Source organism: Staurois parvus, unplaced genomic scaffold (assembly GCF_062004578.1).
Source record: "Staurois parvus isolate SC_StPar_1 unplaced genomic scaffold, SC_StPar_1.0 ptg001791l, whole genome shotgun sequence".
Taxonomy (NCBI): domain Eukaryota; kingdom Metazoa; phylum Chordata; class Amphibia; order Anura; family Ranidae; genus Staurois; species Staurois parvus.
In genome coordinates this window covers 20,514-47,312 of record NW_028319587.1, presented here as the reverse complement: position 1 = coordinate 47,312, position 26,799 = coordinate 20,514, and the positions used below count along the sequence as shown (strand labels likewise).

General features: G+C 44.2%; 1 protein-coding gene across 1 annotated transcript; it reads right to left on the bottom strand.

Annotated features, from left to right (window-relative positions):
• Nucleotides 1-1,053: 1,053 nt before the first annotated feature.
• LOC149434267 (proteinase-activated receptor 1-like) lies at nucleotides 1,054-24,841 on the bottom strand. Its single transcript, XM_089663862.1, has 4 exons — nucleotides 24,782-24,841; nucleotides 17,780-17,904; nucleotides 14,398-14,528; nucleotides 1,054-2,057 (listed from the first exon to the last, which is right to left on the bottom strand). The coding sequence occupies exons 1-4, from the start codon at nucleotides 24,839-24,841 to the stop codon at nucleotides 1,054-1,056; spliced, it is 1,320 nt and encodes a 439-aa protein (XP_089519988.1).
• Nucleotides 24,842-26,799: the final 1,958 nt, after the last annotated feature.

Below are 26,799 nucleotides of genomic sequence, written 5' to 3'. Positions count from 1 at the left end.
TCATAAATCTTGGCCAAAATAAATTCAGTTATCTTTTTCGTAAAAAAAAAATAACCCAAATTAGTTTACAACCAAAAATTATAATTTTTAAATGTATTTTTTATATTTTTATTTTATATTTTTATATTATTTATGGGGTTTTTTTTCTACATACTTACATACTGTCACCCTAGCAGTACAGTGTCACCATGGTGACACTGTACTACTTGTTGGGGTTGATGAAGGTTTTTTTTTTTTTTTTTTTTTACACTGATTGCTTTTACACCCATAAAGGCTGTAAAGTCAATAATTTCTCCTCTCTGGCTGCATTCTTGCAGTCATTGAGAACTACTGTGTGAGCTGTGATTGGTCACAACTTGTCACATGGTACAAGGCTGTTGTGAATAGCCCTGTACCATGTGACCTCTGTGATCATTCACAGATTTCACACGTAGTAAGCAATGATGTCAGAAGCGACATCTTGCTTACTACTCTGCATGTGGTCACTGATTGGCCAATCAGTGATCACATGATCGGGACCTCGCACAGAGGTCCCGTACGATGATCGGTGTTCCACTGTGTCCAGAGGACACAGTGGGCACCGGACAGTGGTGCTGCGCGCTCCCAGAGAGCGCGCACAGTCCATAATGGCAGGCGCCATTTATGAAAGGCAACCCGCCCCTGGACAGCCACCGTCCGGCCGTTTATATACAGTGGCCAGACAGCAAGTGGTTAAAAGTGCACTCCATGTGCATATAGAATGAAATACTTTACTTTTTAAATCCATTTCCATTTCTCAGCTAATGAGGAACCACAAGAACAGGTCCAGGATGGCCATTTAAAACCCGTTCCAGCCTCCACCGCCTTCATTTCCCATGCAGTTGATGGGAGCCCACCATCATTGCTGAAATTATGGCAAGTTTTTCTAATTTATTTGCCATTAATTGGATATTAAATTTGCTTATCCCTATAGTAGAGTACCGGGATCATTCTTTGGACGGACCATGAAAAGCTAGATCCCAGTGTTTGCCCTCTTCTGCCTGTTGGGCAAGATGTACCGTAAAAGTAATGACATCAGATCCCGGCTCTATAGAATACGGGCAGACGTCTGTCTTTCTGTTTATGGTCAGCTTCAGTTTTGCCACAACACACCAAGCTGTATATGTACTTCACAAACTTTGAGGACCCGCAATAATAGATAACAGGGTCCAGACAACAGCTAATGCTACTAATAGTGAAAGACATGATATAGGCAAAATACATAGAGTCTCCAAAAGGCTTATTGATGTTCAGATAATTAAGCAAAAAAAAGGTGTTGGTCGGGCCAAAGCAAATAATAAATTCAAAAAGCACTGTGATACAAAGGCACACGGATCGGGACTTTTTAAAGGTGCTTTCGATTTTTGGTGAGCTCAGACTTCGGATGGTTCCGGCGTAACAGAAAATTGTAACAATAAAAGGCAACAAAAAGAAAATTGAGATATAAGCAGTGAAATAATGAAAGTAAATGGTCTCAAAGCCTTTATGTGCCGTCGTATCATAGCAAACTGTGATGTTCAGTTGGTCGATGCGAACAGTTAGTTGGCTTATAAGAAGCGGCACAGCGCTGGCGATGGAAACCATCCAGATGAAAAGACAAACATACCAGGCTCTGCTCACGGTGCGCCATAGGAGAGATTGCATAGGATAGACCACGCTCAGGAAGCGGTCCACGCTGATACTGGTCATCAGCAGGATGGAGCAGTTCATGTTGCAGAAAGATACAACAGTCACAAAGCGGCACATTCCTTCTCCCATCACCCAATGGTTTCCTGAGGATCGGTAAATGATTTCAAAAGGCATCAAGACAACTAAGAGGATGTCGGCAACAGCCAAGTTCAGCATGAATACCACAGCCGGTGTCTTCACTTGAATTTTGCACAGGAATATCATGATTGCTGTTAAGTTCAAAGGCAGCGATATGAGGAACACAACCGTATAAACCGCAGGTGCAAATTTAGTCAACCAAGGACTGCGGAGATAAGCTAAAACATCTTCTGAAATGGAGGTCCGGTTGGTTTCATCACCCGTTCTAGCATCTAAAAAAAAACAACAAGAATTTAACTGAAGTTACTGAATTCGGTCCCATTATCTATACTACAATGAAATCTCAAACACAACAAAGCATTGGGATAGCTAGGGTACAGGATTTAGAGATAAGTGGCAACATGAGGCTGTAAGGAAAGTACTCCTCCAACATAGTAGAATGGCTACCCTTTGGTTGGATGGCTCATTGAGGTGGGCATCCAGCAGAGTTGAAAATTGGGCTGGCCACTTGGACTACCATCAGATTTTGGCAGAACTTCCATTAGGGCACATTTTAACTACGGATCATACGGCTCTATAGCAGAGGGTGATGGGACCACCATTGACCTCTCTACTGTCATTGATCTTAAAGCGTAACTACGATTGCTGTTATTTTCAAAGTCAGCGATATGAGGAAGACAACCATATAAACCGGTTGCTGTTATGTTCAAAGGCAGCGATATGAGGAACACAATCGTATAAACCGATTGCTGTTATGTTCAAAGGCAGCGATATGAAGAACACAACCGTATAAACCAAAGGTGCAAATTTAGTCAACCAAGGACTGCGGAGACAAGCTAAAACTTCTTCTGAAATGGAGGTCCGGTTGGTGTCATCACCCGTTCTAGCATCTTAAAAAAACAACAAAAATGTAACTCAACTGACTGAATTTGTTCCCATTATCTATACTACAATGAAATCTCAAACACAACTAAGCATTGGGATAGCTAGGGTACAGAATTTAGAGGTAAGTGGTGACATGATGCTGTAAGGAAAGTTCTTCTCCAGCATAGTAGATTGGCTACCCTTTGGTTGGATGGCTCATTGAGGTGGGCACCCAGCAGAGTTGAAAATTGGTCTGGCCACTTGGATTACCATCAGATTTTGGCAGAACTTCCATTAGGGCACATTTTAACTACGGATCATATGGCTCTATAGCAGAGGGTGATGGGACCACCATTGAGCTCTCTACTGTTATTGATCTTAAAGCGTAACTACGATTGCTGTTATGTTCAAAGGCAGCAATATGAGGAACACAACCGTATAAACCGAAGGTGCAAATTTAGTCAACCAAGGACTGCGGAGACAAGCTAAAACTTCTTCTGAAATGGAGGTCCGGTTGGTGTCATCACCCGTTATAGCATCTAAAAAAAACAACAAAAATGTAACTCAAGTGACTGAATTTGTTCCCATTATCTATACTACAATGAAATCTCAAACACGACAAAGCATTGGGATAGCTAGGGTACAGGATTTAGAAGTAAGTGGCGACATGAGGCTGTAAGGAAAGTACTTCTCCAGCATAGTAGATTGGTTGGATGGCTCATTGAGGTGGGCATCCAGCAGAGCTGAAAATTGGGCTGGTCACTTGGACTACCATCAGATTTTGGCAGAACTTCCATTAGGGCACATTTTAATTATGGATCATATGGCTCTATAGCAGAGGGTGATGGGACCACCATTGACCTCTCTACTGTCATTGATCTTAAAGCGTAACTACGATTGCTGTTATTTTCAAAGTCAGCGATATGAGGAAGACAACCATATAAACTGGTTGCTGTTATGTTCAAAGGCAGCGATATGAAGAACACAACCGTATAAACCAAAGGTGCAAATTTAGTCAACCAAGGACTGCGGAGATAAGCTAAAACTTCTTCTGAAATGGAGGTCCGGTTGGTGTCATCACCCGTTCTAGCATCTTAAAAAAACAACAAAAATGTAACTCAACTGACTGAATTTGTTCCCATTATCTATACTACAATGAAATCTCAAACACAACTAAGCATTGGGATAGCTAGGGTACAGGATTTAGAGGTAAGTGGCGACATGATGCTGTAAGGAAAGTTCTTCTCCAGCATAGTAGATTGGCTACCCTTTGGTTGGATGGCTCATTGAGGTGGGCATCCAGCAGAGCTGAAAATTGGGCTGGTCACTTGGACTACCATCAGATTTTGGCAGAACTTCCATTAGGGCACATTTTAATTATGAATCATATGGCTCTATAGCAGAGGGTGATGGGACCACCATTGACCTCTCTACTATTATTGATCTTAAAGCCTAACTACGATTGCTGTTATATTCAAAGGCAGCGATATGAGGAACACAACCGTATAAACCGAAGATGTAAATTTAGTCAACCAAGGACTGCGGAGATAAGCTAAAACTTCTTCTGAAACGGAGGTCCGGTTTGTTTCATCACCCGTTCTAGCATCTAAAATAACAACAAAAATGTAACTCAAGTGACTGAAATTGTTCCCATTATCTATACTACAATGAAATCTCAAACACAACTAAGCATTGGGATAGCTAGGGTACAGGATTTAGAGGTAAGTGGCGTAAGGAAAGTTCTTCTCCAGCATAGTAGATTGGCTACCCTTTGGTTGGATGGCTCATTGAGGTGGGCACCCAGCAGAGTTGAAAATTGGGCTGGCCAGTTGGACTACCATCAGATTTTGGCAGAACTTCCATTAGGGCACATTTTAACTACGGATCATATGGCTCTATAGCAGGGGGTGATGGGACCACCATTGACCTCTCTACTGTTATTGATCTTAAAGCCTAACTACAATTGCTGTTATGTTCAAAGGCAGCGATATGAGGAACACAACCGTATAAACCAAAGGTGCAAATTTAGTCAACCAAGGAATGCGGAGATAAGCTAAAACATCTTCTGAAATGGAGGTCCGGTTGGTCTCATCTCCAGTTCTAGCATCTAAAAAACACAACAAGAATTTAACTGAATTGACTGAATTTGGTCCCATTATCTATACTACAATGAAATCTCAAACACAACTAAGCATTGGGATAGCTAGGGTACAGGATATAGAGATAAGTGGCGACATGAGGTTGTAAGGAAAGTACTTCTCCAGCATAGAAGAATGGCTACCCTTTGGTTGGATGGCTCATTGAGGTGGGCATCCAGCAGAGTTGAAAATTGGGCTGGCCAGTTGGACTACCATCAGATTTTGGCAGAACTTCCATTAGGGCACATTTTAACTACGGATCATATGGCTCTATAGCAGAGGGTGATGGGACCACCATTGACCTCTCTACTGTTATTGATCTTAAAGCGTAACTACGATTGCTGTTATGTTCAAAGGCAGCGATATGAGGAACACAACCATATAAACCAAAGGTGCAAATTTAGTCAACCAAGGACTGCGGAGATAAGCTAAAACTTCTTCTGAAATGGAGGTCCGGTTGGTGTCATCACCCGTTATAGCATCTAAAAAAAACAACAAAAATGTAACTCAAGTGACTGAATTTGTTCCCATTATCTATACTACAATGAAATCTCAAACACAACAAAGCATTGGGATAGCTAGGGTACAGGATTTAGAAGTAATTGGCGACATGAAGCTGTAAGGAAAGTACTTCTCCAGCATAATAGATTGGTTGGATGGCTCAATGAGGTAGGCATCCAGCAGAGCTGAAAATCGGGGCTGGTCAGTTGGACTACCATTAGATTTTGGCAGAACTTCTATTAGGGCACATTTTAACTATGGATCATTTGGCTCTATAGCAGAGGGTGATGGGACCACCATTGACCTCTCTACTGTTATTGATCTTAAAGCCTAACTACGATTGCTGTTATGTTCAAAGGCAGCGTTATAAGGAACACAACCGTATAAACCGAAGGTGCAAATTTAGTTAATCAAGGACTGCGGAGATAAGCTAAAACGTCTTCTGAAATGGAGGTCCGGTTTGTTTCATCACCCGTTCTAGCATCTTAAAAAAACAACAAAAATGTAACTCAAGTGACTCAATTTGTTCCCATTATCTATACTACAATGAAATCTCAAACACAACAAAGCATTGGGATACCTAGGGTACAGGATTTAGAGGTAAGTGGCTACATGAGGCTGTAAGGAAAGTTTTTCTCCAGCATAGTAGATTGGCTACCGTTTGACCTCTTTCCACCATTGACCTCTCTACTGTTATTGATCTTAAAGCGTAACTACACTGCATCAAAGCAACCCCCCCCCCCCCCACACACCACCACCAATCCATGTCGCCATGTTTTATTTTGCTGAGAAATCACACTAAAAATGCCCCCCCCCCCGAATTTCTGGCCATGGTCATCTTAAGAGATGGCAGATGATTCATGCAGCATTTACTTCCTGGAATCTGGTTGGTTGGAAGGTTTTCTTACTTTATTAAGAAATGGAGAAATGCTCCTTTTTATTGGTTGTTGGTGCAAAAGGATCCCCTTAAATTAGTGATTAGTGGGGGAAGGGCTCACTTATATTTATGGTCAGTCTAGAAGGGCCCTTTACATTGGTGACTAGTAGAGAATGGCCCCTTACATTGGTGTTCAATGAAGAAGTCCCTCCTTACATTGATAGTCAGTGGAGTAGGGTCCCTTTACATTGGGGGTCAGTGGAGAAGACTACCCTTACATTGATTATAAGTGGTTATTTTAACCCTGTTGCAAAGTCTGCCCCTTTTGTGTGAAAAAAATGTTACTTACACAAGATGCAGGAACATGGAAAATACACAATTCCTACAGAAACAAAAAGAACAGAGAGCTAACACTGCAACATTCTGTACATTAGAGACAATCAGAGCAAGCATTACACAGCCCAAGTGTCCTTTCAGTGGAAATCGTTATGTAGCACCCCCCCCCCGACACCTGAAAGGTAGGTGAAGTACAGAGTGGGCCAGCATCTCACCTCTGGGTGCAGTCCTCGGCAATAGTCCAAAATGTGTACAGATGGGCTCCAGTCACTTTGGGGGTACTAAAACAAAAGGAGTTTATTGACCCTAATTAAAAACTCCAGGGAGAGAGGGTAAGGGCACAGGACACCCATGGATATGCAGACTTCACAATACTGAACAAAAGTACTTACAGTCTTCACAGATGTAGAACGTTTAAGCCAGACAGACATTCTGTGACTGACATACTCATACCATCCCTTCAGAGCTCTGTACTGCGGCCAAACTCCTGTGTACATGCGCAGAAGTGACGTCATCACGGCTTGGCCATTCAAACAAGCCCGCAAACCCAGAAGGATGACCGGGTGAAGAAGGATGCCCTGTCAGCGGTGACAGCACACCACTGGAGAGCTTTGTTTTTAGGTACGTTTTTCATAATGTGCTCATATACGATCCATACTAGCTCATTATGTCATTACCTTGCAGGGAGAAGTTTTTTTTTTTTCCCAAAGAGTCTACTACCGCTTTAAATAAGTTCTTTGCTCTGTTTCTTTCATTCTTTGACCACAGTTCAGTAGGGAGCCTATGAGAAGGTTTATTTTATAGCATGCAAGTAGACTAGTAAGAAGTTATAGACCAGAAAACCCCATATAGTCATCCATTTATAACAGATCAATAGGCTGATGACTCTGTTGGGGTTTGTCATATTGCAAATAAAAACCCAAATGGATTGCATCCAAATGGAAAAGAGGTCATTCAAGCAGGGCCCTCAAATCCCTCTTGTATTGAACTGTATTGTTGCTGTATTGTCTCCCGTTATATTGTAAAGCGCTGAGCAGACTGTTGGCGCTATATAGATCCTGTATAATAATAATCCTAGGGCAACACAGGTTAATAGTATCAGTGTAGCTGGTCCCTTACATTAGCATCAGTAGGGAAGAGCCCCCTGCTTTGGTTTTTACTATGGAAGGGTTTTTTGCATTGGTCGTCAGTGGAGAAGGTATATTTACTTTGGTGGTCAGTAGAGAAGGGTGTCAGAAGAGAAGGCCACCTAACAAAGGTGTCAGTGGAGAAGGCCACCTTATTTTGGTATCACTAGAGGAGTGCCCCTTACATTGGTGTCAGTGGTAGAAGGCTCCACCTTCATTGGTGTTTGCGGAGAAGGACCCACTTACAGTGATGTCAGTAGAGAGGGGCCCTGTTACTTTGGTGGTCAGTGGTTTGTTAAAACCTGGTCAGCACCACTCTGTGAAATACACTGACTCGGTAGCAAAGACCCTGGCTCCGGAAGCCATTTCAAGATGCTGTAGCGTAGTGGGACCCCCTTAGAAGCCAGCAGTTGGAGATTTTTTCTGGACTTTTGTCCTGCAGCCAGGCACACAATCACAGTCACTCTTTGGCTCAGCAACAGTTTAGGGGATACTTTAGGTTGGGGAAGAATGGGATGCTCGAAAAAGAATTATGCAGAAGATGAGGATACTAGTTGCACTGTAGGCATAATGCTCGTAGGGGCCAGCAATGGACTTGGCTTAGTTGAAGCAGATGAAGGCACAAACTTCCTTTTTTAACCCCTTGGCGCCAGTGCCTCCCGGCCCTTTAAGGGTTTCAGAAGCCGGGAGGCGGGACTTGGTTTAGAGTCATGTGACTGCCATGACATGACGTCACGGCGGTCACATGATCGGGAAAGGTCCTGATCGAAAGAGGAGATCAGGACCTTTCCATGAGTACTGGACATGTGTGCTGGGAGCGAGCAGGGCGCACGCTCTCAGCACATATGTCTTTTTTTAATAGAATGCAAATGTGCGGCCGCTCGGCGTCTAGGCCCAGACGTCGGGAGGCCGCATATTTGCATTCGGCCGACGCCAAGAGGTTAAGCAGTTTGAGCAGAGTCTCTTTAACACAGATCAAGATGTACTGAGCTCTTCAGGATACCAGCCGGTATCCCCTTTACACACACAGCTGACTCTCTAGCACAGGGGTCTGCAACTTTTAAGACATAAAGAGCCACTTGGACCCGTTTCCGAAGGGAAAAAAAAGACTGGGAGCCGCAAAACCATTGCAACATTTAAAACAAATCCGACACTGCATATATTGTTTCTTACCTTAATGCTATATACAGGATCGTGCAGTTAGCTTCATCCCCCATATAGTAATTCATCCCCCATAGTAATTCATCCCCCATATAGTAATTCATCCCCCCTATAGTAATTCATCCCCCATAGTAATTCATCCCCCCTATAGTAATTCATCCCCCATAGTAATTCATCCTCCATAGTAATTCATCCCCCATAGTAATTCATCCCCCATATAGTAATTCATCCTCCATATAGTAATTCATCCTCCATAGTAATTCATCCCCCATATAGTAATTCATCCTCCATAGTAATTCATCCCCCATAGTAATTAATCCCCCATATAGTAATTCATCCCCCATAGTAATTCATCCCCCATAGTAATTAATCCTCCATATAATAATTCATCTCCCATATAGTAATTCATCCCCCCTATAGTAATTAATTCCCCATATTGTCTCAATTCACTTACCTTTGCTCCGCGCGTTCCTCTCGCTGTGTTCCCGCGCTGTGTTCCGGTCTTCAGGGCGGACTGTGAGAGGAGTTCGTCACGCTGCCCCGCCTACATCCTGGCTGCCCCGCCTACATCCTGACAGCTAATGTTCCACGCTCCGCGGGCCGGATTAAAAGAGTCCTGACTTTTGAGGCGGCCGCCCGAGAGGAGGGAGGGGAGCGGGCGCCCGGCACACAGAAGAGCCGCATGTGGCTTGCGATCCGCGGCTTGCCGACCACTGAAACCCTATTGCCTGTCACCTGGTGGGCAGTGTGCTCCGGAGCCGCAGCAAAGATGAAAAAGAGCCGCATGCGGCTCTGGAGCCGCGGGTTGCCGACACCTGCTCTAGCACTAGAACGGTAGCAGCTTTCCACAGTCTCTAGGGTCTTTCACACCAGTCTTTACTCATAAATGTCCTCAGACGAATGGATTCCTCCTTCCAATGTCTTCCAGACACCTCTACCAGTGACCTCAGGCCAGTTCTTCATATGACAGCCTTTCAGTCAGTTTCCAGCAACTTTCAGCTTCCAGACCTTCCAGCTAGCCCAGCTGATGCCTCGTGAGCAGGGGCGGACTGACCATTTGGAAACTCAGGCCCGGGGTCAGTATGGGGCCCCATGAGATGCCCCTGGTACCTTTTTCATAGGTTTTTTTTAGTTTGGGCAAGGACACAGGGGCCCCATGATCCTCTGTTGCCCGGGGGCCCCATGAGTTGTCAGTCAGCCCCTGCTCATGAGCAGTGTGCACATGGCAGGACTTCTCTTTAGGAAAAGCCAAGAATGCCCCAGGTCTCTGACTATTAATGTCCATTTATCAGCAGCCACCTGTGCAGAACTCACAAAGCTTGGTTGGTACAGTATAAATATTCATGCAGTCCAATTCGATTACTCCACACCAGGGGTGGACTGACAACTCATGGGGCCCCCGGACAATAGGGGATCATGGGGCCCCTGTGTCCTTGCCCAAACTCAAAAAAGCCTATGAAAAAGGTACCAGGGGCATCTCATGGGGCCCCCTACTGACCCCGGGCCCTCGGGCAGCGCCCGAGTTTCCAAATGGTCAGTCTGCCCCTGCTTCACACCTATGTTCCAGAACTGCCCAGGTAGTTCTGAAGATACAGAGTGAGAGCATTTAAACATGCAGCCTGTGAGACACAGAACAGACCTGACTAATCACATGCAGCTGCACTGAATACAGCGAGCCAGAACTAAATTTTCCTAACCCAGAATGTGTAGCCACGCTGATTACAGTGAGAAAAACTAAATTTACCTAAAAACAAGAATGCAGCTCCACTGGATACAGTGAGCTAGAACTAAATTTATCTACTCCTAGAAGCTATCTAAGAGGGTGCTACACTCACCCCCCTTCAAAAAATAGGCCATGTCCTCATTGGCCTGAGCTCAAAGAGCTCCTAACAAAAGTACCTTACCAAAAAGACTAAGCAGAGAATCCCACAAAAAAAAGGGGGCAAAGGGGCGTTGACAATTAACAAATGCCATGTGGCATTCCACATATTGAAAGTAACCAAGTACAATATAAATTAGCAGCACAGGTTTTACTTAATATATACAATATTTACACAGCCTAACAGGTAGACCTTGTAGACCCTACCACTATTCAAGGTATTAAATATACACACCACTCTAAAAGTAAGGAGAAGTGAGGTAACTTAATACATGTCACCAAAGTATCACCGTCTATACCTAAAAGAAAACAAAATTAGTACATACTGGACATCCTACCAAGCTATTATATACTGTACATTCTACAATGAGGATAGCTCTCCAGGAAAATCTCAAAAGCTAACACCCTATTTCCCTAAATATTACATCTTATACACTAGACTGTGTGGATATGTGCAGTTTAGCTTAGAGGCTGTAAATCACTAGGACTCATTTAAATATTCCTACCTTAAGGAATACCATTCCACCAAGTGGCCTAAATATACTATAAGTCCCCTTGTGGGTGACCCCTCCAGAGTCCTGGAAAAGAAAGCAGAAGATGCTTCTTATCTAACTACACCTATCTACATATTTACATACAGTGGGGAACATAATTATTTGGTCCCTTGCAGATTTTGTAAGTTTGCCCACTTACAAAGAAATGAAGGGTCTATAATTTTTATCATAGGTGTATTTTAAAAGGTAGAGACAGAATAACAACCAAAAATCCAGAAAACACACAAGATACAAATGTTATAAATTGAGTTGCAGTTCAGTGAATAAAATATTATTTGATCCCCACGGAAAACATGATTTAGTACTTGGTGGAGAGGCCCTTATTGGCAAGCGCAGCGGTCAGACGTTCCTTGTAGTTGGTTACCAGGCTTGCACACATCTCAGGAGGGATTTTGGTCCACTCTTATTTATGGATCTTCTCTAAATACTTAAGGTTTCTTGGCTGTTGCTTGGCAACTCAAAGTTTCAGCTCCTTCCATACATTTTCTATAGGATTAAGGTCTGGAGACTGGCTAGGCCACTCCAGGACCTTAATGTGATTCTTCTTGAGCCGCTCCTTTGTTGCCTTGGTGGTATTTTTTGGGTTATTGTCTTGCTGGAAAACCCATCCATGACCCAGCTTCAGTGTTCTGAGGGAAGAAGGTTTTCATCCAAGATTTTTCAATACGTTGCCCTGTTCATTGGCCCCTCAATGCGGCAAAGTCAGCCTGAACCTTTAGCAGAGAAACAGCTCCAAAATATGTTTCCACCTCTGTGCTTGACTGTAGGGATGGTGTTCTTAGGGTCATGGTCAGCACTTTTCTTCCTACAAACACAGCGAAAGTAGCTAATACCAAAAAGCTCAATTTTGGTCTCATCTGACCACAGCACTTTCTCCCAATCCTTCTGTGAATCGTTTAGATGTTCATCGGCAAACTTCAGATGGGCCTGTACATGAGCCTTCTTGAGGAAGGGGACCTTATGGGCGCTGCAGAATTTCAGTCCATCTTGGCTTATCCTGATACCAAAGGTTTGTTTGGTGACTGGTCCCAACTGTCTTGAGATCATTCACATGCTACTCTTGTGTAGTTCTGGGCTGATCCCTCACTTTTCTCATGATCATCCTTACCCCCTGAGGTGAAATCTTGCATGGAGCTCCAGACCGAGGGCAATTGATGGTTATTTTGTATTTCTTCTATTTGTGAATAATTGCTCCAAAAGTTGTCTCCTCACCAAGCTTCTTGCTCATGGTCTTGTAGCCCATTCCAGCCTTGTGAAGATCTACAATCTTGCCCCTGACATCCTTTGACAACTCTTTGGTCTTGCCCATGATGGTAAATGGAAGAAAGAGATTCTGTGGACAGGTGTCTTTCATACACAGAACAAGTTGTTGTTAAAAGCGGCTTCTTAAATTGACAGGACTAATCTGTGTACCACATGAGCACTTAGCCAGTCTGTGGGAGCCAGAATTATTGTTGGTTGGTAGGGGATCAAATACTTATTTTACTCACTGAAATGCAAATCAATTTATAACATTTATATAATGTGTTTTTTTTTATTTTTGGTTGATATTCTATCTCTATCATATAAAATACATCTATGATAAAAATTATAGACCCTTCATTTCTTTGTAAATGGGCAAATTTACAAAATCTGCAGGGGATCAAATAATACATTTCCCCACTGTATGTACAAATTTGTCTAATGCATTAAAACTGCTTAGCCAGAGATACTCAATGACCTGAAAGCAGTGTGGAGAGTCCTTTAAAATATGGGTTCTGGCTTCGCTAACCAAAGTCCATGAACCCAGGCTGAGAGTATAGAGCTCAGCTCAACTGACATCAGTAAGCAACCCCTTCCTGCCACATTAGGAGCTCAAACTCCTCTTTTCAAAGAAAAGGGTAGCACTTGAAATTACAATAAGGAATCCTTCCCTTTTTTTTATAAAGTACAGACGAGTGACAGAAGACGTTTTTCTACAAGGGCCAGGGCCAGGGCCTTTTTTTTACAAGTAACAAGGGTTGCCCCCTATGTCAGGCAACAGATTAGTTCTTAGGCACCATAAGATAAAGATTCCCAGGGGTCACACTACCTTGGGCAGACTTTTTTGAGTGTAGTAATAGGGGTTGTCCCCTTTGTTAGGCAACAGTTTAGCTAGTAGAACACCTTTATGAATAAAGTCCACAAGGGCTCCTTCCCTTGAATACACTTCTTTTTGTGGAAAACCCTTGCATTTTTGCTACAGCAATGGCTCACCCAAGCTTAACTTCAGCAAACTTTTGAGAAAACGCTGAAGTACCCTCTCCCTAAGTGCAAGGATAGTAGGGAAGGGGTTTGGGGGATTGCGCCCCCCCCCCTTTATTTAGTCATACAATTTAGTTTAAACTTGAGAACTGGAAAAAAATTGAAAACTGTTGAAACTTTTTAGTGAAAACTTGGCAAGGGGTCTCCTCCTCTGGGGCAGATGTTGATGGGCTGCTGTCCATTGCCACAACAGCAGTCCATGTAACTTAGTAATTGAGCTTCAGCTACTGCACCATTCTCCCATCTGGTCTCTTGATGTTGATGGACCATTCCTAGTCCCAGTGAACCACCTTTTTCACTAGAACTTATGGATGGACCCCTCCAAACTCCAGTTCTTTTTAATGGCTTGGAACCTTGCCATAGATGGGAATGTCTGGTTCCTGTATGGTCTGAGCACATGCATGAAACACCACACTTCTTCCTTGTACCAGGTGACCCTGTTAGACTCCACTTCCTCCATGACCTCTCTTGGGACACAAGGGAAGTCATAGCCATATTCTAAGACCACCTTCCACTGCATAATCCATTGGAAGCAAGAAAACCATGCCAACTCATCTGGGTCCCCCTTTCCTGGAAGGATGAATAGGCTTTTTGCTCTCTTGATGAGGTGGCTTTAGGCCTCATCTTGTGCCCAGGCTTGGGCCATAGTACGGGGCAGGGATAGGTCAAGCCTCCTCTCTGCATATTGCTTGCTAACGCCAAGTCCCTCTGCCCATCTCCTTAGCTGGGCAACATGCTCCCTGTCACATTGTCTGTCTTGGAAACCCTCTTCAGTACAAGCTCCCCAGTCCCAATCAGTCTCAGCCACTGACCCCCAATCCCCTCGTCTATGGACCCATAGACAATTTGAACCTCAGTGATTCCGGATCAAAGACCCCTTGACCCTCCTCACCCGAAGAGCTGGTATAGTCCAGCCTCTGGGTCCTTTGAGTCTCTGAGTACCTCACCACAGCCATCTGATCTTCTGCCCTGGCAGCGGCACTGGTGAAGGGCTGCTCTCCATCTTCTACTGGCCGTATCTCTCTAATAGTGGAAACACAAGTCTCACTTGTCTTCAAGACTGTGGTCTGGGTTTACACCGCAGGTCCCAGCCCCGATAACTCCATTGCACTGCTGCCACTTCTGAGGGTTTAGGCATAGGATTCAGCATTTCCATGCTGTAGCCCATCTCACAGTTCACAAGCAGGACACTAGGTTGCTGACTACTGGGCAGTAGATTCAGTAGCCTCTCCCTGGAGTAGCTTCACCAGCCCCAGGCTCGCAGCTTGAAGGCGACATGGTGGCATCTGTCACAGCACAATGTGTTCCTCGTCATCCCTGCTGCATAAAGCCAGACATCCATGGAGAGCTAACTGTATTCCTCCATAGGTCAGCATCCTGCTCTGCAACTCCACTAGCATCTGGACACTTGCCGCTATTACTGGCAACTCCGGTACTCACACTCGGTTCACTTTTCTCTATGTGGCTTCTTCTCTTGTACACCAAGAAGTGGTTTGTCAGCTCTGTCCACCCTTCCAGATTGTCTGAACCCAGATGGCGACCCTGCCTGCTTCTCTCGATAGGCTGGCATACTGGAGGCTACTCCACCTGTTAGGCAGACTCTTCTGGCGCTCTCTCTCCTGTTCCCCACATTATCTCCTTTTTCGCCATTACTCACATTACCAACACAGGGGCCGACTGACCATTTGGAAACTCGGGCACTGCCCGAGGGCCCGGAGTCAGTAGGGGGCCCCATGAGATGCCCCTGGTACCTTTTTCATAGGCTTTTTTGAGTTTGGGCAAGGACATAGGGGCCCCACGATCCCCTATTGCCTGGGGGCCCCATGAGTTGTCAGTTCGCCCCTGCTCCGGCATTAACAGTCTCTACTGTAAAGCAGGCAGTAGATGCAGTAACACACACACTGGTGGCAACTTCACTTGTCCCCAAGAAAACGCCACTGACGCTCTCACTCTCACACCCCTGGGTTTACTCCTTCTGCTGTGAGACAACACTTCTCCATCCCCATCTGACAAAAACATGTTGCTAAGTTGTTTTCTTTCCAATTGTCTAAAATATAATGGAATACAACCCACCAGAATAAACAACAAAAAGAACAATCTGACAGCAAGCACGATTAATATCATGCATAATGGAGGAGAAAAATGTAGCAAAAACAAATTTACAAAAAGGGGAATTTAAAAAAAACAAACATTTTTCTGTCCTTTTTTTCTTATTTTTTGGGTGTTTATTTTTGTTGTTATTTGAGTTTTATTAAGACAATAGAAAAAGAAAATTGTGAGCTAATATTTTTTTCTTTCATCAATTCTGTAAACGCCTCAAATAACAAAATACAAGGGGAAAAAAAGAAAAAAATACTTTTTTTTTTTTTTTTACTAATTTTGAATTCCTTTTTTATATTTGCTAAGTTCACCTTGATATAGGTGGTACTCAGGAGCAGGGGCGGACTGACCATTTGGAAACTCGGGCACTGCCCGAGGGCCCGGAGTCAGTAGGGGGCCCCATGAGATGACCCTGGTACCTTTTTCATAGGCTTCTGTGAGTTTGGGCTCTTAATTTTTTTTTTTTTCACCTGTCCTAAGGAGCAGGCTCCACATATGTGTGCCCTTTGACCCCATCTATTACTCAACATGTTCAAGCAGACACTAGCACTAAGAACCAGGGGCGGACTGACCATTTGGAAACTCGGGCACTGCCCGAGGGTCCGGGGTCAGTAGGGGGTCCCATGAGGTGCCCCTGGTACCTTTTTCATAGGCTTTTTTGAGTTTGGGCAAGGACACAGGGACCCCATGATCTCCTATTTCCCGGGGGCCCCATGAGTTGTCAGTCCGCCCCTGTTGCTGAGTATAAACCCTTGCATATACCTAATTTAGTGACTGGCCTCAGGTGAGACACAAAGATATAACAAATCCTCTTAAATAGGTTGTATCTGTTTACCTGCAGCTGTATGGCCCCTACATCCATTCAAAGTCCAGAATTTACACAGGATGGAGCTCACAGGGGCCCCATGATCCCCTATTGCCCAGGGGCCCCATGAGTTGTCAGTCCGCCCCTGCAAAAAAGTCATTTCTTGGCTGGAAAAGCGTCCAAAATATCCACAATTACAATCCATCCTTGGCAGGACTCCAACAAAGGAATTAGGCAAGCAAAGTCCAACAGGCATAAACCAAACTATTAATCCCATTTTGGAAGTGTAGAATATGACTGTCTGGTGTTTTAAAAATGTCTGCTGTGAACAGACTTTTAGGGTGCTGAAAGATTCCTGATGATCAAACCATCTTTTATATTATGACAGCCAATGCTTAGAAAGGTATTGCAGTTGCATTCAACCTAGAGAGAAAAATGACCTCATACAATTACGTTTTGCCCCCATTTGCACAGAACAAATGTACATACAGTCAGGGGCGGACTGACAACTCATGGGGCCCCCGGGCAATAGGGGATCATGGGGCCCCTGTGTCCTTGCCCAAACTCAAAAAAGCCTATGAAAAAGGTACCGGGGGCATCTCATGGGGCCCCCTACTGACACCAGGCCCTCGGGCAGTGCCCGAGTTTCCAAATGGTCAGTCCGCCCCTGCATACAGTACATCCATGGTCTGAAAACTGCATAAACTGGAATCCCCCTTTAAATACGGCAGATTGTGATTGCTTACCCCATGTGTCATTGTTGCAGTCCGCACTCCATAAGCTGATGGCGCTAAGAAAGAAGAGAGGTGACAGGATGGTGGTCCCCATCTAGACGGATCCGCAATGAAGAGCGCAAAGTCTTCAGAGATCAAACCTTTAATGCTTCCACTTATGATGACAGCACGTCTGTCTGAGACGCAGGAGGTGATTTTATTATCTTGCTTTTATTTTAATTCTCTAGGGGATGAAAGAACCATCTCTAATGCACCAAATATGATTGCTTTCAATTTCCACCCTAATGACACCATTAATTGAGAACTACAAAGTGGTTGTAATGCTTAAAGAGGACCTGTCACAAGAGTCTGGATACTCCAGAACATGAGTGTAAGGAGGGGTTGGGTTCAACTCAAAGGTTAAAAAAACACAATTTCCCAGCCTGAACAAAACGATAATGCTTTCTAGAGGTTGCTCTTAGTCAACAGGCATTGGTGGGAAATGCTGAGACTTTGGATGCAACCGCAAGGCAACAAATAATAGCATGCAAAGTAGGATGAAAAATAGTTTTTCTATATTTTAGTTAATAAAAAAATTCAGGCTTTGGAGGTCTAAAAAAATTCCCTTTCATCAGGGCATGCATGAAAAGTAAAACCCAATATTCTGGGGTTTTCCATCTACCACGGCGCTGCAGGGAGCTGTAACCCCACACTGTGTAAATGCTGGGACCAGGAGGTTGTGTTTGGCATCGGAAAAAGGGTCAGCACAGAGGATGGCATCCTGAAAAAACATTTTGATAAAAAAGTTTTCTAAAACATTAACCTCCCTAGCGGTCTGATTATTTCAGATTTTTGGTGCTAAAAGCGGTACCATTTTTTTGCATGGAAATATGTAGTTTTTTATTGTAGGTTGTAATTCTTAGGAATAACTCACTGAAATCTGTCCGAACAAGAGTCTAGTAAACATCCCGGGTAGGATAAAATTTGAAACACAAAATCATAAATTATAATTTAATAATAATCATAAAAAATAATAATATAATAATAATACATTTAATTCAAAAATATAATCAAACCCAAAACACTGAAATGTGAAATAGAGCGCCAAGTTCGCACATCGCTGAGCTCAGTCGCAGAATCGTTTTCAGTGTCTGATGAGGAATTTCCCCCACGAATCATTATCACTCAATTGTGCAAGTGGTTCTGATTTACTATCGCTGTTCTCTAGCAGGTCTAAAACCGCTTTCGACCTAAAGGGACGCTTTTTGGATGCCATGGACGTTTCTCAGTTTCCAGGCAGAAAGAACAGTCAAAATGCAGACAGGGGACAGGACAAAGCACTCGGGACAAAATGTATGTGAAATGGGTTGAAACAGCAATGTTTTACTATGTAAAATCGTTTTGAAAAAAATTACATTTTTTTAAAATTTTCAAATTTCGCGGCGCCCGTACGTCCCGATGTCACAGGGACCGGAACACAGAAGCCAGATGCCGCCATCGGCCGGAGGAGATGCAGGGGACGCTGCAGGGGACACATTGCGGGAGCGAAGGACAAGGTAAGTGCTGCAGGGACTCCCTATGCAGCACCGCATGGTAAGCCCGAGTGTAGCTCGGGGGGGTTACCGCTTTTGGTACTGACATTTTACCCCAAGCTACACTCGGGAATACCGTTAGGGAGGTTAATAGAGGGTGTGCAGAGGGTAGAACTGGAAGCATAGGGGGAAATGAGCTAAAACTGGAGCACACAGAAATATGTTTTAGGAAATCTCCCCTAGAGAGCGTTAAAATCCATGTGTTTTTCTAAGTTTCCATTTTGCCATGGGTAGATCCTGACCCTGCCACCATGCTCCCAGCACTACAGCTGACGTGCTCTCAGCATTCAAATTACAGCTGCCATAATACTGCCATACTCTCAGCACCTAGACTACAGCTGCCATACTACTGCCATACTCTCAGCACCTAGACTACAGCTGCCATACTACTGCCATACTCTCAGCACCTAGACTACAGCTGCCATACGGCTGCCATGCTCTCAGCACCTAGACTACAGCTGCCATAATACTGCCATACTCTCAGCACCTAGACTACAGCTGCCATACTACTGCCATACTCTCAGCACCTAGACTACAGCTGCCATACTACTGCCATACTCTCAGCACCTACACTACAGCTGCCATACTACTACCATACTCTCAGCACCTAGACTACAGCTGCCATACTACTACCATACTCTCAGCACCTAGACTACAGCTGCCATACTACTACCATACTCTCAGCACCTAGACTACAGCTGCCATACTACTACCACCATGCTCTCCACACCTAGACTACAGCTGCCATACTACTACCATACTCTCAGCACCTAGACTACAGCTGCCATACTACTACCATGCTTTCAGCACCTAGACTACAGCTTCCATACCACTGCCATACTCTCAGCACCTAGACTACAGCTGCCATACCACTGCCATACTCTCAGTACCTAGACCACAGCTGCCATACCACTGCCATGCTCTCAGCACCTAGACTACAGCTGCCATACCACTGCCATGCTCTCAGCACCTAGACTACAGCTGCCATACTACTGCCATGCCCTGAGGATTTAGACCACAGTTGCCATACTACTGTCATGCTCTCAGCACCTAGACTACAGCTGCCATGCTACTACCACCATGTTTTCAGCACCTAGACTACAGCTGCCATACTACTGCCATGCTTTCAGCACCTAAACTACAGCTGCCATGCTACTACCACCATGTTCTCAGCAGCTAGACTACAGCTGCCATGCTACCACCACCTAGACTACAGCTGCCATACTACTGCCATGCTCTCAGCACCTAGACTACAGCTGCCATGCTGCTACCACCATGTTCTCAGCAGCTAGACTACAGCTGCCATACTACTGCCACCATGTTCTCAGCAGCTAAACTACAGCTGCCATACTACTGCCACCATGCTCTCAGCACCTAGACTACAGCTGCCATACTACTACCTCCATGCTCTCAGCACCTAAACTGCAGCTGCCATACTACTACCGCCATGTTCTCAGCACTTAAACTGCAGCTGCCATACTACTACCGCCATGCTCTCAGCACCTAAACTGCAGCTGCCATACTACTACCGCCATGCTCTCAGCACCTAAACTGCAGCTGCCATACTACTACCGCCATGCTCTCAGCACCTAAACTGCAGCTGCCATACTACTACCGCCATGTTCTCAGCACCTAAACTGCAGCTGCCATACTACTACCGCCATGTTCTCAGCACCTAGACTACAGCTGCCATACTACTGCCATGCTCTTAGGATTTAGACCCCAGTATACTTCTGTATACTCATTATGTTTTTTGCCACATAAAGTCCCAGAGGACTTTCTCTATTTTTTCTTGGTCAGGGTAGGCCTGAAAGCAGCTACCAACCCACCACACTAACAGGACAGGACATTGTGGGATGCGAGGAATAAGTTGATTTTCAGGAAAGAGGTTGTGGATGTGAAGGAGTGTGCGGCCATGATCCGTGGAAGGTTGGACTTCTACAGATCCTGGGACAGTAAAAAGCTTGAATATGATATATAATATCTGGAAATTGAAAATGTGGAAACACCGGTTATTTGTGTTCTTTTTATTGTTCCTGTGTCTCAGGTTTAAGCTTTGATGCTTTTGATCTGTTTGGGTTGTTCTTTGTACTATTATGTGTTTCTTTTATGTTTTAGGGTGAGTTGATTGGTGTAGAGAAGGAGTGAAGGGATAGATAAGGAGGGGATACTTTTATTTTAGGGATAAGGTGGAGGGAGAGTGTACATAGGGATAGTTTTGTGAGTTATGTAAATGTGTTGGGGGGGGATTTTTGTTTTGTATGGGGAGGAGAGGGTTGGACCATTGTATATATTATATGTAAATAGGTGAAGGAGGTGATATGAAAAATTATGTTTGTATTTTTGATTTATGTGGAGTTGTGATCTTTTCTTTTTGAAATACAGGCGTACGGTTTACGAATTTAATTCGTTCTGCGGGACTTTTCGTATTGCGAAAAATTCGTAAACCGAAACACGGTTTCCCATAGGAATGCATTGAAAACCAATGTATCCGTTCCGGAGGCCAGAAAAAAGTAAAAAAAAGTCTTATCTGTTTAAAACTTTATAAAGTGCACTTTAAAGGCATAAATACTGTACAGGGACATGATTAAAAATGAATTTGTAAATGCATTGAAAACCAATTAATCCATTCCGGAGGTGAAAAAAAAGTTAAAAAAAGGTCTTATCTGTTTAAAACTCTTTATAAAGTGCCCTTTAACCATTAGCCGCCCGGCCAATGGCCGTTTGGCGGCTTCAAAACTGTCTCTGCACTCCGGGTGCACGCCATTTGGCGTGCTCCCGCACATGCGCAGTTTGCGCTAATGCAGAGCGGCGCAGCAGTGCGATCTGTCACCGGCCGTGCACTTCGGACACGGCCGATGACAGATCCGAGTATCGGCTCCCGTTGCTGGTACCATGTGACCTGCTGTGACCAATCACAGCAGGTCACATGACAGTTGTATACAATGGATGGCTTCATTCATGATGCCATCCATTGTATACTAGTGCCTAGCTGTGAATGGTCACAGCTAATCACATGCACATGTCATGTGATTAGCTGTGACCAAGCTGTGACCAAAAGCTGTGACCAAGCTGTGACCAAATCACAGCTAAGCACAAAAAAAAAAAAAAAAAAAAAGCTGAATGAATCGATTTCATTCAGGTAAATGCTTGCTTATAGCAAAGTAATTCTTTGATATAAGCAAATTGTGTAAAAAAAAAAAAAAAAAAATACTGATCACTTCCCCAAAGTAGTACAATGTTACTATGGTAACATTGTACTACTTTGGTCATAGTAAAATATGAAAAAAAAATCTTAAAAAAAATAAAAAAAATGTAATAAAAAATTAAATATAATAATAAAAAAATATATATATATATATATTTTTTTTTTCATACTGTCACCAGTCAGTGTCCCTGTTCACCGCCATGCCAGTTATATGATGACGCTGTACTGCACTGGTGACAGTATGTAAAAAAAAAATAGTGAAAATAATTTTTTTAATTTTTTCATTTTCCGAAAAATTATGACAAAAAAATACAACTTCAAAAAACTCGCCATGCCTCTTATGAAGTACGTCGGACTGTCTACTCTGCAAAAAGGGGTCATTTGGGGGATATCTGTACTGTCCTGACATTTGGGGGATATCTGTCCTGTCCTGACATTTGGGGGATATCTGTACTGTCCTGACATTTGGGGGATATCTGTCCTGTCCTGACATTTGGGGGATATCTGTCCTGTCCTGACATTTGGGGGATATCTGTACTATTCTGACATTCTTGGACCTCAAGAAATTAGATTGGCTGTCAATACTTCAGGATTGATCAATATTCAGATCTATACCATAGTTTGTGAACTCTATAACTTTCCTACAAACTAAAAAATACATCCTAATTTGGGTTATTTTCACCAAAGACATGTAGCAGAATACATCTCGGCCTAAATTTATGAAGAACAATTATTTATATGTAAACTTTTATAACAGAAACAAAGAAAAATGTGGTTTTTTTTCAAAATTTTTGGTCTTTTTTTGTTAATTTAGCAAAAAATAAAAACCCCAGCGGGGATTAAATACCACCAAAAGAAAGCTCTAGTTGTGTGAAGAAAATGATAAAATTTTAGTTTGGGTACAATGTTGTATGACCGCGCAATTGTCATTCAAAGTGTGAGAGCGCTGAAAAATGGCCTGGACAGGAAGGTGTAAAATTGCCCGGTATTGAAACGGTTAAAGGCATAAATACTGTACAGGGACATAATTAAAAATTTCTAGAATGGCTGCAAAACTTGATGCAAAAACTGCTCCAACACCTCCACACTTGATGCCACGTGCTAACCACAGACTCCAGCATGCACGGGGGCGGCGCTATAAACCTCCCAGGAGCAATTCATCCTGGAGAAACTTGCTTTGTATTGCGAAAAAAAATTGTAAATGCATTGAAAACCAATTAATCCGTTCGGGAGGTCATAAAAAAATCAAGAAAAGTCTTTTATCTGTTCAAAACTCTTTCTAAAGTGCACTTTAAAGGCATAAATACTGTACAGGGACATGATTAAAAACGAATTTGTAAATGCATTGAAAACCAATTAATATATTCCAGAGGTCAGAAAAAAGTAAAAAAAAAAGTCTTTTATCTGTTCAAAACTTTATAAAGTGCACTTTAAAGACATAAATACTGTACAGGGACATGATTAAAAAAAAATTTGTAAACGCATTGAAAACCAATTAATCCATTCCGGAGGTCAGAAAAAAAGTAAAAAAAAAAGTCTTTTATCTGTTCAAAACTTTATAAAGTGCACTTTAAAGGCATAAATACTGTACAGGGACATGATTAAAAAAAAATTTGTAAACGCATTGAAAACCAATTAATCCATTCCGGAGGTCAGAAAAAAAGTAAAAAAAAAAGTCTTTTATCTGTTCAAAACTTTATAAAGTGCACTTTAAAGGCATAAATACTGTACAGGGACATGATTAAAAAAAAATTTGTAAACGCATTGAAAACCAATTAATCCATTCCGGAGGTCAGAAAAAAAGTAAAAAAAAGTCTTATCTGTTCAAAACTCTTCATAAAGTGCACTTTAAAGGCATAAATACTGTCAGGAAAAGACTCACCGCTGGTGGTGCTGGGGCTCACCTGCTGTGTGGCCTGCAGTACCGGTGCTTGCCAGTGGGTGCTTTCAGCAGCCAGGATCTCGCTCCTGCAATCAAGCCATCACCTGAGGCTGATTGCAGAAGGCGTATTTAAGCAGTACCAGGCCTGCAATCAGTGCCTTGGTGTTTTTCCATGAGCCCCTGTATCTGCATCCTGTTGTCTACCTGCCTGATCCCCCTGCTTGACTCTGACTCTGATAGAACTCCGCCTGCACCGACCCCGGCTATTCCTGACCATTCTCCTGCCTGCTCCTTTTGTACCTTATCCGCCCAATTGATCCTGACCCGGCCTGCCTGACCATTCTACTTCTCCAGCTCTGTCTACGCCTGTGTTCCTGAGCATCTAGTTATTAGTTGAAGGTTTGGTTTTGGTTGCACGGTGCGTTTCTGTATGTTGTTGAAGCTCTTAATAAATTATATTATTACATCATTCCTGCAGTCTGCTATTCCCTGTGTCAGTCCACACATCTCTGGTCATATCCGGATCCTTGACAAATACTGTACAGGGACATGATTCAAAATTTCCAGAATGGCTCCAAAACTCGATGCAAAAACTGCACCAACACTTCCACACTCGACGCCACGTGCTAAGCACAGACTTCAGCATGCACGGGGGCCATAAACCTCCCAGGTGAAGTTCATCCTGGGGAATCTTGCTTCGTATTGTGAAAAAAAATCATAAATACATTGAAAACCAATTAATCCGTTCCGGAGGTCAGAAAAAAGTGAAAAAAAGTCTTATCTGTTCTTTATAAAGTGCACTTTAAAGGCATAAATACTGTACAGGGACATGATTAAAAATGAATGTGTAAATGTATGAAAAACCAATTAATCCGTTCCGGAGGTCAGAAAAAAGTGAAAGAAAATTACGTTAATGGAGGTGTTTGTAAACCGAGGCGCGCCTGTATTTCATTTTATTTTTAGGAGAACCCACTACCTCAGAACGAGATGGAGAACGAGATGGAGAAAGAGATGGAGAAAGATCGCCTGTTTTCATGTTGGGTCTTCATAACAATAAAAGGGTGATCTGCCTCCACCTTGTGGCCCTTCTAGGGTGGTGGTCTCTCATAAGCAATTTCATTTTATAGACGTTTAAAGGATAAGTTCACCTTTTTGCAGTTAAAAAAAATTTGCATTTATTATTTTTTTGTTATTGAGCCTCTAAAGCATTGCACCAGTGATCAGTGGATCACCGGTGCAATGCAGGACTTTTGGAGACCTGTCAGTGTATCTGTACGGGCAGGACGTGGATAAGGGGGTACCAGCAGTCCTCCTATACGGGGTCTAGGCCTGCAGTCCTCCTATATGGGGCCCAGGCCAGCAGTCCTCCTATACGGGGCCCAGGCCAGTAGGGGGACCCAGGCAGCTGGGTGAATTGGAAGTGGGCAGGGAGATTGATTGGCAGGATGGTGGCAATTAATGGAACCAATCCCCTGTATGGTTCTCTCTGCAGCAGTTGAAAGCTGGCTTCTTCTCCTCTCCCTCCCACTGGCTTCCAGCTGCTGCAGAGAGAGCCATACAGGAGATCAGTTCCACTAATTGCCCCCCACCGGTGCAGCCATCACCCACCCATTACGCATACTTTTCCCCCTGCTGCCCCCACCCCTGTAATGTTGCTGGCTTCCCACCGGTAGCTGCAAGCACACAATAGGATCCTTCAGGATGGAGAGTGGGGGAAGGGTCTGGTAATTATGTCTCACATTTACCAGCCCCTTCCTTTCCTGAATAATCACAATGAGTAATTGGTACCAATCAATCACTGTGTTCATTCATAATTGAAGCATAGTAAATTGTGCTTTTTTGTGGGAATGGGGGGAAGGGTTGTCAGGTTGGCTGTATGGGGTATCGTGGTTCGGAGGGCCCTGTCAGGTTGGCGGTATGGGGCCATGTGGTTTGGAGGGCCCTGTCAGGTTGGCTGTATGGGGCCCCCGTGGTTTGGAAGACCCTGTCAGGTTGGCTGTATGGGGCCCCGTGGTTTGGAGGGCCCTGTCTGGTTGGCTGTATGGGGCCCTGTGGTTTGGAGGGCCCTGTCAGGTTGGTCGCATAGGGCCATGTGGTTTGGAGGGCCCTGTCAGTTTGATTGTATGGGGCCCTGTGGTTTGGAGGACCCTGTCAGGTTAGCTGTATGGGGCCCTGTGGTTTGGAGGGCCCTGTCAGGTTGGCCGCATACAGCCATGTGGTTTGGAGGGCCCTGTCAGTTTGATTGTATGGGGCCCTGTGGCTTGGAGGACCCTGTCAGGTTAGCTGTATGGGGCCCCGCGGTTTGGAGGGCCCTGTCAGGGTGGCTGTATGGGGCCCCATGGTTTGGAGGGCCCTGTCAGGTTGGCTGTATGGGGCCCTGTGGTTTGGAGGGCCCTGTCAGGTTGGCTGTATGGGGCCACGTGGTTTGGAGGACCCTGTCAGGTTGGCTGTACGGGGTCCCGTGGTTTGGGAGGCCCTGCCAGGTTGGCTGTATGCAGCCCTGTGGTTTGGAGGGCCCTGTCAGGTTGGCTGTATGGGGCCCCATGATTTGGAGGGCCCTGTTAGGTTGGCTGTATGGGGCCCTGTGGTTTGGAGGGCCCTGTCAGGTTGGCTGCATGGGGCCATGTGGTTTGGAAGGCCCTGTTAGGTTTGCTGTATGGGGCCCTGTGGTTTAGAGGGCCCACTCAGGTTGGCTATATGGGGCCCTGTGGTTTGGAGGGCCCTGTCAGGTTGGCTGTATGGGGCCCTGTGGTTTGGAAGGCCTTGTCAGGTTGGCTGTATCGGGCCCCATGGTTTAGATGGCCCACTCAGGTTGGCTGAATGGGGCTCTGTGGTTTGGAGGGCCCTGTCAGGTTGGCTCTATGGGGCCCCATGGTTTCTAAAAGCAGCCCTGTGTATGGGCAGGCAGAGACTTACTGATGTGAAGACTCAATGAACTACCATGGAGCTCCACAGTGCCATGGTAGTTCATTGAGGACAACAAGCCAACAGGAT

Coding starts and splice junctions, on each gene's coding strand:
- LOC149434267 (XM_089663862.1), bottom strand. CDS start 24,841: ATGAAAACAGGCGATCTTTCTCCATCTCTTTCTCCATCTCGTTCTCCA. Junction 17,905..24,781: donor GTTCTCCATCTCGTTCTGAG/GTAGTGGGTTCT, acceptor ATGTTTTTTCAG/GATGCCATCCTCTGTGCTGA. Junction 2,058..14,397: donor GGACTATACCAGCTCTTCGG/GTGAGGAGGGTC, acceptor GTTTTTTTTTAG/ATGCTAGAACGGGTGATGAA.